At 34.3% G+C, this 12248-nt stretch overlaps 1 protein-coding gene across 2 annotated transcripts; it reads left to right on the top strand.

The window, feature by feature from the left end:
- Window positions 1-9051: 9051 nt before the first annotated feature.
- Window positions 9052-11853, top strand: LOC147385863 (putative pectate lyase 12). Of its 2 annotated transcripts, none has more exons than XM_086423031.1 (4): window positions 9052-9274; window positions 9572-10475; window positions 10577-10782; window positions 11293-11853. In XM_086423031.1, the coding sequence occupies exons 2-4, from the start codon at window positions 9603-9605 to the stop codon at window positions 11477-11479; spliced, it is 1266 nt and encodes a 421-aa protein (XP_086279157.1). In that variant the 5' UTR covers window positions 9052-9274; window positions 9572-9602; the 3' UTR covers window positions 11480-11853. The 2 variants fall into 2 exon arrangements, with proteins under 2 accessions (XP_086279157.1, XP_086279156.1); XM_086423030.1 differs by having other exon boundaries at window positions 9052-9445.
- The last annotated feature ends 395 nt before the right edge of the window (window positions 11854-12248 follow it).

Below are 12248 nucleotides of genomic sequence, written 5' to 3'. Positions count from 1 at the left end.
GATCTTTGAATAGTAGGTGGCATGGTCCTCAACATTAGCCATTGCTAGAATTGCAAATAAGTGAGAGACTACCATGATTAATAGGTCTCTAACTGCCTCAATGATGTTGTACAATCTCATCTCTTAATATGTGGCTATATTTTTCTGTTTTTGAATGCTTCAAGTTTGATGCCAATGATCTCAAGATTGTACAATTTGAAATAATTTGAGTGAGCTTCATTCAAAAAGCAAACAAGATGCAGAATTATGGTGGAATTATCTATATGATTTGTTTATTTTCGTTGGGATTAAATAAAAAATTAGTAACCTTGGGTATGATGTTAGTTTAGGAAACTTTTAGGAGTTTGATATTAATTGTCTAAAGTGGTCTTCTTTCTCTGTTCAGCCACTTTAGAAGAATCATAATTGTTGATAATTATATTGCTTGTAGGTGAATTATCATTACTTTCTATATGATATGTGAAGAGAGTGTCAATCACCTCCTCATCCATTGCCTTGGGACTAGAAGTATCTGGTCTCATTTTTTTTTTTTCTCTTTTAGACATTTACTCGACTCTCCCCTTTTCAATTCCATCCTTCTTTATTAGCTGGCTCAGATATTATTTTAATGCTAAATATGGGACTCTTTTGGAGAGTTGTTGTTTGCAGTTTGTTGGTCTATCTAGAAAGAAAGAAATAGAAGAACATTTGGGGCAAGGAGTCTTTGCCTAATTCTATTTTGGCAACCGTATGTTCATTTTGTCTAAAAGTTACAAAGAGTTTAGGGGTTCCTTCTTTGGGCTTTGTAAAGTATGTGATAGGTTTTGCCAATGCACATTACATGGCAATAGGGTTGGTAGATCCTCCTTGCAACCTGAACTATTTTTACCTCTCTAACAATTTTTTTTTCTTTCTATTGTACTAGTATACTCATTTAGAAATATCCAATCCAATTGTTTCCAATTTAATGTGTGTGATGTTTCCGATTTTGACATTAAGAAAACTTGGATTAAGCTTAGGCCACCATTGTATTCATTATAACTTTGAAATACTTACACTAACTAAAGGTTTAAATCGAAAGATACCTTTTCATATGCATAATAATGTCAAATTTTATATGCATTGTAATTTTTCAAAGCTTAGGCCACCATTGTAATTTTTGATGCATTCTGCGTACATTATGTTGAATTGTGTATTATGCAGGTATTTTGTTTATCAGGAAAATTTTATATGTCTATTTTTAAGAGGAGATGCTGCCGAAATTTCTATAGAATTATAAATTTTTCTATAATTTTTTATAGATTTATAAACATTTTAAAATTAAAATAATTATTTTTTTAATTTTTTATATAATTTTATTATATTTATATATATATTTAGTGTAATTATATATGTATAGGGGTATTCTGGCAATTTTTATGCATTCTGGTTGCATTATCAACCTTAAGGGCATTCTGGTCATTTTACCCTACTACAGCAGATTTTAGAAGCTGTATCAAACAGTCCACAGTCAGATTCTAGTCAACAGCACAGCAGTTTTTAAAAGCTCTATCAAACAAGTTTTTCAGCTTTTCAGATTCTGACAGCAGATTCAGACAGCAGATTCAGACAGCAGAAGCTGACAGCAGTTTTAAGAAGCTGAATCAATCGCCCCCTTAATTTTTATCGTTGAATTTTAGTTTTAAATTTTGGGAGTTTAGTAACCTTTATTTTCTGAATCAATTTTAAAAAGATTATTTATTATTATTATTATTATTTTAAAACCAAGTTTTTCCATGAAAACTACAAGGTTGCGATGTTGGATTAGGGTTGGGAATAGATTGATTTAGTATCAGATCAATATCATTCCAATATTGACCCAAATTTTTTTAAACATGTACTCAATCCGATCTGATTAAATAAATGAATATGTGAACTAAATCCGATCTATTTCATTTCATCCTCAACCTGAAATCGAATTGATCCAAACCGAATACATGCCTTGTTTTCAAATTATCAATGTTGAAGAAATTTTAAAAATATAAAATCATATAATTTTTTTAAAAATATACTTCCCAACTACAAATATAAAAGAAAATCGAAAAAATTAAAATGTTTCTCTAAATATATTTATATGAAATTAAGAATAATAATAATAATAATAACAAAATATTAAAATATGTTCCGATCAATTTTTTTTTATAGTGGATAGGGATACATCCAAATCCAATCCGAAATTATGTCAGATCTAAGATTTCAATTTCATCCAATCCGAAAATCCTATTTTTCATATTTTTTTTGGTTCAGATCGGACATCGGATATATTTTGAATCATTGCTTGTCCTATGTTGGATAGGCAATGTGATAATCTATGTGGGCCCAACGACTTATGCTAAGAAATTAGAAGGCTATAATGTTGGATAGGCAATGTGATAGTACATGTCGCCCAATGACCCACGGTAAGATTAGAAATCTATTAATATGTTAGGCAAGTCTGGCCTGGTTCAGATTTGTTGAGCACAAACTTTATAAAAGTAAGGGGTTTTTTGTAATAATAATGCAACAGATGGGTCTGCCTTGTAAATCTCTCTAGTAATTATGGAGAAGAGCAATAAAGTTGCCTTGAATACCTCTGTATTCCTGAATCGAGGACAGTTCTTTGCAGTTGTAACCTAAAGATTTGTGTTGTACTATTCAAAATGAAAGAGAAAAGACAACTCGTACAGGTTGCCTCCTTCAGCAGCACAGATCGATCACATGAACAAGAAATGAGGATGACCCATGTTCTTGAGTTCTTCGTTATTTAATTCTAGACAGTATATATTTGGAAGTTACTATTGCCACACCAAACTGCGTGTAATCCTTCGTTGATTTATATAAGAATTCGTATGGCATTAGTAAAAATTGGCCTAGCAATAACAGTTCTAATATATATATATATATATATATATATATATATATATATATATATATATATAGAGGGGGCGTTCAATGGCAAACTTTTTAACAAATTTTTTGGCATAACATTTTTCAAAACATGAGTTAGAGATTTTGGAATGGGCTGATTTTTGGTGAGGATGATCTCTACCGTGAGGAAATCATCCTCACCAAAAATCAGCCCACTCCAAAACTTCTAACCCATGTTTACAAGTTGAAAACTTGTGGACCGTCCATTTTTGTAAACTGTTTTTGATAGGGTTAGAAGTTTTGGAATGAGCTGATTTTTGGTGATGATGATCTCCTCACCATAGAGATTATCCTCGTCAAAAATCAGCCTATTTCAAAACTTCTAACTCATGTTTTGAAAAATGTTTTGTCAAAAAGTTTGCTAAAAAATTTGCCATTGAACGCCGAAGTTTTGGAATAAGCCAATTTTGGTGATGATGATCTCCTCACCATAGAGATCATCCTTGCCAAAAATCAGCCTATTCCAAAACTTCTAACTCATGTTTTGAAAAATGTTTTGCCAAAAAATTTGCCATTGAACGCTACTCATATATATATATATATATATATGGAAATGTTCAACAACAAACATTTTGACAAAATATTTTTCAAAACATGGGTTAGAGGTTTTAGAATGGGCTGATTTTTGGTGAGGATGATCTCTACGGTGAGGAGATCATCTTCGTCAAAAATCAGCCCATTCCAAAACTTCTATCCCCATCAAAAATGATTTACAAAAAATGGACGGTCCACGATTTTTCAACTTGTAAACTGGGGCTAGAAGTTTTGGAATGGGCTGATTTTTGGTGAGGATGATCTGCTCACCGTAGAGATCATCCTCACCAAAATCAGCCCATTCCAAAACTTCTAGCCCCAGTTTACAAGTTTAAAAATCGTGGACCGTCCATTTTTTGTAAATCATTTTTGATGGGGTTAGAAGTTTTGGAATGGGCTGATTTTTGACGATGATGATCATCCTCACCAAAAATCAGCCCATGCCAAAACCTCTAACCCATATTTTGAAAAATGTTTTGTCAAAATGTTTGTTGCTGAACGGGATCCATATATAAATATATATATATATGGGTGGCGTTCAATGGCCAACTTTTTGGCAAACTTTTTCGCAAAACATTTTTCAAAACATGAGTTAGAGGTTTTGGAATGGGCTGATTTTTGGTGAGGATGATCTCTACGGTGATCATCATCACCAAAAATCAGCCCATTCCAAAACTTCTAACCCCATAAAAAACAATTTACAAAAAATGGACGGTCCACGATTTTTCAGCTTGTAAACATGGGTTAGAAGTTTTGGAATGGGCTGATTTTTTGTGAGGATGATCTCCTCACCGTAGAGATCATCCTCACCAAAAATCAGCCCATTCCAAAACCTCTAACTCATGTTTTGAAAAAATTTTGCCAAAAAGTTGGCCATTGAACGCCACCATATATATATATATATATATATATATATAGAGAGAGAGAGAGAGAGAGAGAGAGAGAGAGAGAGAGAGAGAGAGAGAGAGTGAGTGAGTGGCGTTTGAAGGCCCTAAAGAGAGTGAAACATTGTGCCAAACATTTTTTCAATATATGAATTAGAAGTTTCGGAATTGGTTGATTTTTCATAAGGATGATCTCTATGATGAGGAGATACTCCTTACGAAAAGTCATTATATTCTGAATTTTCTAACCCCATCAATAGTTATTTATAAAAATCAGATCGTCCACAATTCTTCAACTTGTAAACTAGGGTTAGAAATTTCAAAATGAGTTGATTTTTTGTGAGCATGATTTATTCATCATAGAGATTATCCTTAAAAAAATCAGCCCATTCCGAAACTTCTAACCCATGTTTTGAAAAATGTTTGACTCCTTATATAAGAGAGAGAGAGAGAGAGAGAGAGAGAGAGAGAGAGTGTTTGTAGGCTCTAAAGAGAGTCGAACAATTTTCAAAATAGGGGTTAGAAGTTTTGGAACGAGCTTATTTCTAGTGAGAATGATCTATATGGTGAAGAGATCATCCTCACAAAAGATTAACTCATTCCAAAACTTCTAAGCCTACTTTACAAGTTGAAGAATCGTGGACTATCTGATTTGGAAGTTTTATAGTGGGCTGATTTTTAGTAAGGGTGATATCCTCATCGTAGAGATAATCCTCACAAAAAATCAACCTATTATGCAACTTCTAACACATACATTAAAAAAATGTTTGACTATCTTTAGGGATTCCGAGCGTTACCCATATATAAATATATATGGGGAGCCAAACATTGTGCCAAACATTTTTCAAAACATGGGTTAGAAATTTCATAATGGATTGATTTTTTGTGAAGATGATCTCTATGATGAAATCCTTACAAAAAATCGGCTCTTTCCAAAACTTCTAACCCTAATTTGCAATTTGAAGAATCATGGACCATTCTATTTTTGTAAACCACTTTTGATGGGATTGAAATTTTTGAATGGGCTGATTTTGGTGAGGACAATCTCCTCATCATAGAGATCACCCTCACAAAAAATCAGCCATTTCCAAAACTTCTAACCCATTCATTGAAAAAATGTTTGGCATAATGTTTTGTTATCTTTAGGGCCTCTGAACGCCACTCTATATACCTATATATATTAGGATCTCTTGACTCCTAAGAATGACTCAGTAAAAAAACACATGATCCAAACCCTTTAAATACAAAATCCAATTGTTGAGATTTAGCCTTCGGATAAGTATCTCCGAGATTTATATTATCAAGATACTCATAAATCTCAACCATTGGATTTTGTGTTTAAAAGGTTGGGTTCATGTGTCTTTTTCATGGGTCATTCTTAAGAGTCAATGGATCCTCAACCCCCCCCCCCCCCCCTTCCATCCACATGTATATAATAAAAAAACTGAGATTACTTTAACGCATTCTCGTAGCTAAATTCATCTATGTATGTGATAAATTTATCATAAAAGAATTTACTAAGATTCAAAACTAAATTAGAACTATTCTCACTGAGATCGTGGGTTGTCTCTCTTGAATATACTTGGATCACCAAATAATAAGAGAATCTGGTAGAGTTAGGCTAAGAAGATGAAGATTTCATAAATTTTCTCGTACATTGAAGTCATCTTTACAAATTTTTAATATATCTACTTTAATCTTATTTTTCTAGTCATACCGTATTTCTTGAGCTACAAACATGGTGTGATGGTCTATGTCAAACATTTTTTTCTATTTGACGATTACAAACAAGGGTTTATGTCATTACGTCCGCTCGACTTTGGCCCTTAGGTTACTCTATTGGTTCTCTTGTTCATCATTGTAGCTCTTAGACACTTTTAGAAGAATGATGTCATCAGCGCTTAATATTACTTCCTTGCATGCTACGATATGTGTGGAGTTTGTATGAAAAGTCGTCAATGCATACATTTTTCAATGATGGTTATTTTCAACAATTAATATGAGGGTGACCTTTTCATGTCTACATATTATGTTAACCGAATTCTAAATGATTTTTTTTTTATTTGGCGACAAGATCATTATTAGTTCGTATTGATACTTGATTTATAGGATTCAAAATCATTTTATGCGATATGGACTCGATAGCAAGGGATTTCTCAACTTGTGGGAATGACCCCACAATATCTAACAAGAAAGATAAATCAAGCTATCTTCTTTTCTCTTACCCTATTATGCCCCTTGACCACAATCTACTCTAATAGACTAACAAAAATTACTTAATTACTTAATTACCCTTATCTTCAATTTGTATCCAAGACCCTTAAGTTTTCATCCTAAAATCAGTTATTTAATCATTCTAACCTTTCAAGTAAATATTTTCCACCTTCATCTTTAACTTTCTATCCATACGAACCTTCAATCAAGGCGAGGTAAGATTTTTAGGAAGGATTCCAAAAAATGTTATTTTTCACCATTGAATTTTATTTTTGAATTTGGGAGTTAGGTGGCAGTTCGATCGCTCTCCTTTTACTAATAGACCGTTTGTTAAACTGTACAAATTAAGTGTTGAAAGATTATAATTACTGAAATTGTATAAGCGATGAATTTAAGTGCTGAGGTTGCTTTCTGTTTATCAGTCTGAATTGTGCTAAATTGATTACAAGTAAGCGATGTAGTCGTATAATACTGTTTATTACTTAATGCTAAAAGCTGGTAAATTGACTATATTATATTTTTCAAGCGTTGTAATCACATAATACTGTCTTTTGAACTATTTTAACTACTACTTTACATCACACATAATAAAAAGAGCATACATGTAAAAGATAATCTGGTTTGATATTTTAAATTACAAATACAATTCATTGTACTCAAAGTTTGAATTATATAAAATTCTATTTATTTTTTTTTAGATCTAATTTTTCTTTCAAATTTTTACATAGTTGTATAATGTTGGTAAAAAATTTCGCAATCTATCTATTTTTGCACATAGTTTTTTTTCATCTTCCTTAATGTTTGTTGATGAAACAACATTCGGCTCTTTATATCACATGAATAAGTCATAATCATTTTTTACCGTCTGTAATAAAAATAACGTAAAAATTAAATGTATTAATCCATATTATGATATTGAATTATATCATTTTTGTATTATACCACTTTTAACTAATATCTTACCGTTGATTTAGGATAACAATAAAATCTCTATTCTTAATTATCAGTTTTGTTGGATGTAATTATTACTAGTTTGCATGGTCCACATCTACATTTACACCATCTCAATTCATCAAATGAAATCTAAAATACACATCCCTTATTATTTAAATGCAATCCAATAAAAAAGAAAGCACAATAAAAATGGAAGCATAGAAAAATAAGTAATTTGAAGCTATTTAAATGCAATCCAATATCCAATTACGAAGACGTGACTGACTAAAGTTCAATAATATGCAATAGAACATAAACAGAGAAGTTACAGTGGAAAGATCTCAGTAAAACTCAAACCCAACACCGCTCAAAATAAGGATAATACGGACTGTGGGGGTTTAACTTTCAATCACTCAATTTTGATTTAAAGTCGTTCTTTTAAATTTCTTGTTTGCTCTTGATTGACCATAGGTAAAAGATATGGGTTTCAAGCCCATTAGAAAATAAATGAAATCCAACTATTAGAAATCACCATTCATGGTAATGTTTTGGGTTTATCCATCAATGGGTGATCCGAATTCATGAGATTAGTGAGCTTGCAGAGTGAATAATTTTTCTTAGTATCTTCAAAGTTTAGTTTGAATGGGTTATTGTGTAGAGAAAATGCTATATGCACAGATAGACATTTTAAAAACAGGTGAAACATTCCAATACAAACCACAAAATCGTCTAGTTCATCAGTAGGTGGTGGTGAGTTGAATCTTCCCTTGCGAAAATCCTTAATATTAGTCAAAGAAATCATTAACAAATATAAGGAAATCCACCAGCACCATTAAATTATTCACAGCTCACACAAACCACAAAATAATGATATTTACAATAGCAAACAAAAACTCAAACCTAACACCATTAATGACAGAAATAAAAAATTCATTCGTGTAAACCCCTAAATTTGGCACCCTAGATTCAAAGAAATTAAAAAATCTAAAAGGGAAGAGAGAGAGAGAGAGAGAGAGAGAGAGAGAGAGAGACTTGTTTGATTGATTTTCTCCTCTTACACACGTAGTTGGATTTCATCTCCAAAAACACAACGGAAGCGTTGGTTTTTTTTTGTGATTGGGGTTTAGGTCAGGAGATAGAAAACGATAACAAAAGGTGTAATAAATTAAATTCTAGAAGAGCACACTTGTCCAAACGTAAAATCACCAGTGCTGAGCGCAAATAACCATCAACATTAAGCTTTATCTTGACGTTGGAAATTTCAACCAAACTTTCAGCTATTTTTACTGAAATTTTCGATAAATAAACACACTAATTTCAAGGAAGTACTGAAAATAACGTCATACAAACAGTCCCTAAGTTAGCAAAAGAAAGTGTTAATTGATTTTCGAAAAGGGTATTTAATTCATTTTAATTGGTCTATTTGAGAAGACTAAGAGGTCAAGGAGCATATATTTGAAAAAGCAGGGTGTATCTCACATATTCACCAAAATGGGGAGTTGTGTCTAAATCACTTTTTTTTTTTTTTTTTTCTTTCTTTCTTTAGGAACGCTGGTACTAGAGATAGTGTGTGTGTGTGTGTGTGACAGAGGGAGAGAGAGAGAGAGAGAGAGGAGACGATTCTCTCCGGCGTTCGTCTCTGGTGTGCCCACCACCTCTCCTCTCCACTTATCCTTCTTGAAATAAAAAAGCCCAAATCCCTGAAAAAAAGAAGTTATACAGTAATTATTACTTTAATGTAATTTATTAACTGAAGAAGAACAAAGCATCTCGAGTTTATAGAGGTACAACATCCTCCCAACCTAAACTCCATCCATTAAAATGCTTCTCAACGCCTGCATTCCCCTTATTTATCTCCTAACCTTCTTTTCACCCATTATCAAAGCCACCTACCTCAACCTCACTCTTCCCCACCAACATTCCAACCCTGAATCTGTAGTTCAAGAACTTCAAAGGTATAAAAAAAACCATTTCGATTTTGCCCTTCTATTCGATTTCTAGTCTGAAAGAGCTCTGTTCTTTGTTTTATTTTATAATTTATAATATGGGTTTTGCTCTGTTTCTCGTTTCTTCTTTTACAGGAGAGTAAATGTATCCATCTCGAGGAGGCAAATGTTGGGGCTTTACGAGGAGGATCAGTCCTCATGTCTAACTGGTAACCCCATTGATGATTGCTGGAGATGCGACCCCAACTGGCAAGCTAACCGTCAAAGGTTAGCCGATTGTGCGATTGGGTTCGGTCAAAACGCGCTTGGTGGAAAAGGAGGTCACATCTACGTGGTCACAGATTCATCCGACCGTGACCCAGTTAATCCTACGCCGGGTACGCTAAGATACGCCGTGATCCAAACAGACCCACTCTGGATCATCTTCTCAGGCAATATGCTTATAAAACTGAAAGAAGAACTCATAGTCAACAGTTTCAAGACCCTCGATGGACGCGGTGCTAACGTGCACATCGTTGGTAGTGGATGTATTACACTTCAGTACGTTAGCAATGTTATCATCCACAACATTCACATCCACCATTGCGTCCCTTCCCCTGTTGCTAACGTGCGCTCGAGTCCTACTCATTATGGACAGCGCACGAAATCAGACGGTGATGGGATCTCCATCTTTGGTGCAAGTAAAATATGGGTAGATCATTGTTCTCTATCTTTCTGTACAGACGGTCTTATTGATGCCATCATGGGTTCCACTGGGATCACAATCTCGAACAACTACTTCTCGCATCACGATGAAGTTATGCTTTTAGGTCACAGTGATGATTATCTACCAGATTCAGGTATGCAAGTGACCATAGCCTTTAACCATTTTGGTGAGGCTTTGGTGCAGAGGATGCCAAGGTGTCGACGTGGCTACATCCACGTCGTTAATAATGATTTTACACAATGGGAGATGTATGCGATTGGTGGAAGTGCTAACCCCACTATTAACAGTCAGGGCAACCGCTATACTGCGCCTACAGACCCCAACGCCAAGGAGGTATGATTTGTTTACTCAATTGTTTATTTTGCGCTAATTTGCGCCTTTTTTGTGTGTGCTAATTTGCGCATATGTGTCTGGGGTCGGTCCACTACTAATAGGTGACAAAGCGCGTGGAAACGGGTGATGGAGAATGGTCAGATTGGGATTGGAGATCTGACGGTGATATAATGCAGAATGGAGCGTTCTTTGTGCCATCTGGACCAGGGCTTGCGGTTAAGTACGCCAAGGCTTCTAGTGTTGAGCCCAAATCGGTTGGGCTCATTAACCGGTTAACCATGAATGCTGGTGTCATGGGTGGAGACAGGTATGGCCCTTTAATTCACTTGTGTCCCACACTTTAACATGAGTCCAGTGACTCCAGTCCAGACTCTGTATCGGAAAAGCACATTGGAGAACGAAGAAATGTCTGCAAAATACAGTTTTCCAATGAAAAACAAACAAATTTTTCGTGTTTTTTTTTTTTTTTTTAAATTTTTACATTTTTAAATATTTTTTTAATTTAAAAAAGGACGAAGGGCTCTAGGCTGGTACGACTTTATTCTTCTTTACTACTGCGTGCCAGCCAGTGTTATGGGTCCCCATATTAAATGTTTAGTGGACATACGCGCATGATACAACTGGGAGTACAAAATGTAAAATCCTCCCTTTTCAGATACTGTAGCAATGTAGATAGTCGTTCTACTGTCCTAAGATCCTGACCGTTTTGGATCTCCGAGATGAATCTCGAGGACCATTAGTTAGTGGGCGGATGGGTGTGTTATTATGCAAGTTGTTGGACACACGAGTTTGACGTTTTATTGTACTGGATGAACAGGGACAACAATGGCATATCGTACCCAGGATCCAGCGATGGCAGTGGTGCTGGGTCTGGACATGGTGGTGGTGGTGGAGAAGATACAAACATATTTGGGATGATCTTTGGCAGCGGCGCACCACCATCATTTCTACCATTTATCAACTTAATCTCTCTTTTAATTTTGTCAACTTTATTGATTTTGTAGTACATCACTACCATCGGGTCAAGTGTGTCCGGTGGTATTATTTTTATTATAATTTGATATTTGAAAATTTTAAAGAAAAAAAAAAAGGAAGAAATCAGAGTCATATTTCCTATCGTATGTGTCCTACCATTTTTATAATTTGGTTGATCGAATGAACTTATTAGAAAAATTGGTTATTGATGAGTTGGTAGTGATAAGGCGTGGGTCCCATCCTAAATTGGAATATAGGCTGTTTTCGGCCTCACAGGTCACAAACAATGTTTTATTGTTTGGAAGGTTTCGATTATTTGCTGTAATTCTTGCCTTGTACATCCACACTGTAGCAAAGTAAGTAAATTGGACCCCCTGTCAATTGCAGGCCCTTTCGCTTTCTACCACTTTTATCTTATACAATTTTACTTTACTTTGTTGAATATTTCTCAACATGGCATGTGGGAGCACATTGCCAGCCCTGGTAAATGATTCCCCCAACTCTTTTTAGAATATTTTCTAGCTAATTGTGTGGGTGTAGGAGAAAATCACATATGTGATCATTTTAAGTGGGGGCTATCTCTATCTAATGAGATGGAGGTATATGATATTTCAAATTTTAAGTCTAATAAGTGGGTAGATGTATTTTTCAAAAAATCAATACTGACTCATACACATTATGATTGTTGAACTCAACTTCCGACATTTTGGACATTGATTTCACAAAAATTCATTTAATGGTGACTTTAATCAAATAAGAATGTGATTTGGTATTCGATGAACAACGTCTACGAAGAGA

The sequence above is a fragment of the Akebia trifoliata genome, chromosome 14, assembly GCF_017979445.1.
Source record: "Akebia trifoliata isolate Shusen 1 chromosome 14, ASM1797944v1, whole genome shotgun sequence".
NCBI lineage: Eukaryota > Viridiplantae > Streptophyta > Magnoliopsida > Ranunculales > Lardizabalaceae > Akebia > Akebia trifoliata.
The sequence above is the reverse complement of the archived record's forward strand: the minus strand, read 5'-3'. Positions and strand labels throughout refer to the sequence as shown.

Bases quoted from the DNA above. Each gene is read 5' to 3' on its own strand.
- LOC147385863 (XM_086423030.1), top strand. From the start codon at position 9,312: ATGCTTCTCAACGCCTGCATTCCCCTTATTTATCTCCTAACCTTCTTT. The intron at 10,476-10,576 runs GTATGATTTGTT...CACTACTAATAG, and splicing joins CAGACCCCAACGCCAAGGAG to GTGACAAAGCGCGTGGAAAC. The intron at 10,783-11,292 runs GTATGGCCCTTT...CTGGATGAACAG, and splicing joins GGTGTCATGGGTGGAGACAG to GGACAACAATGGCATATCGT.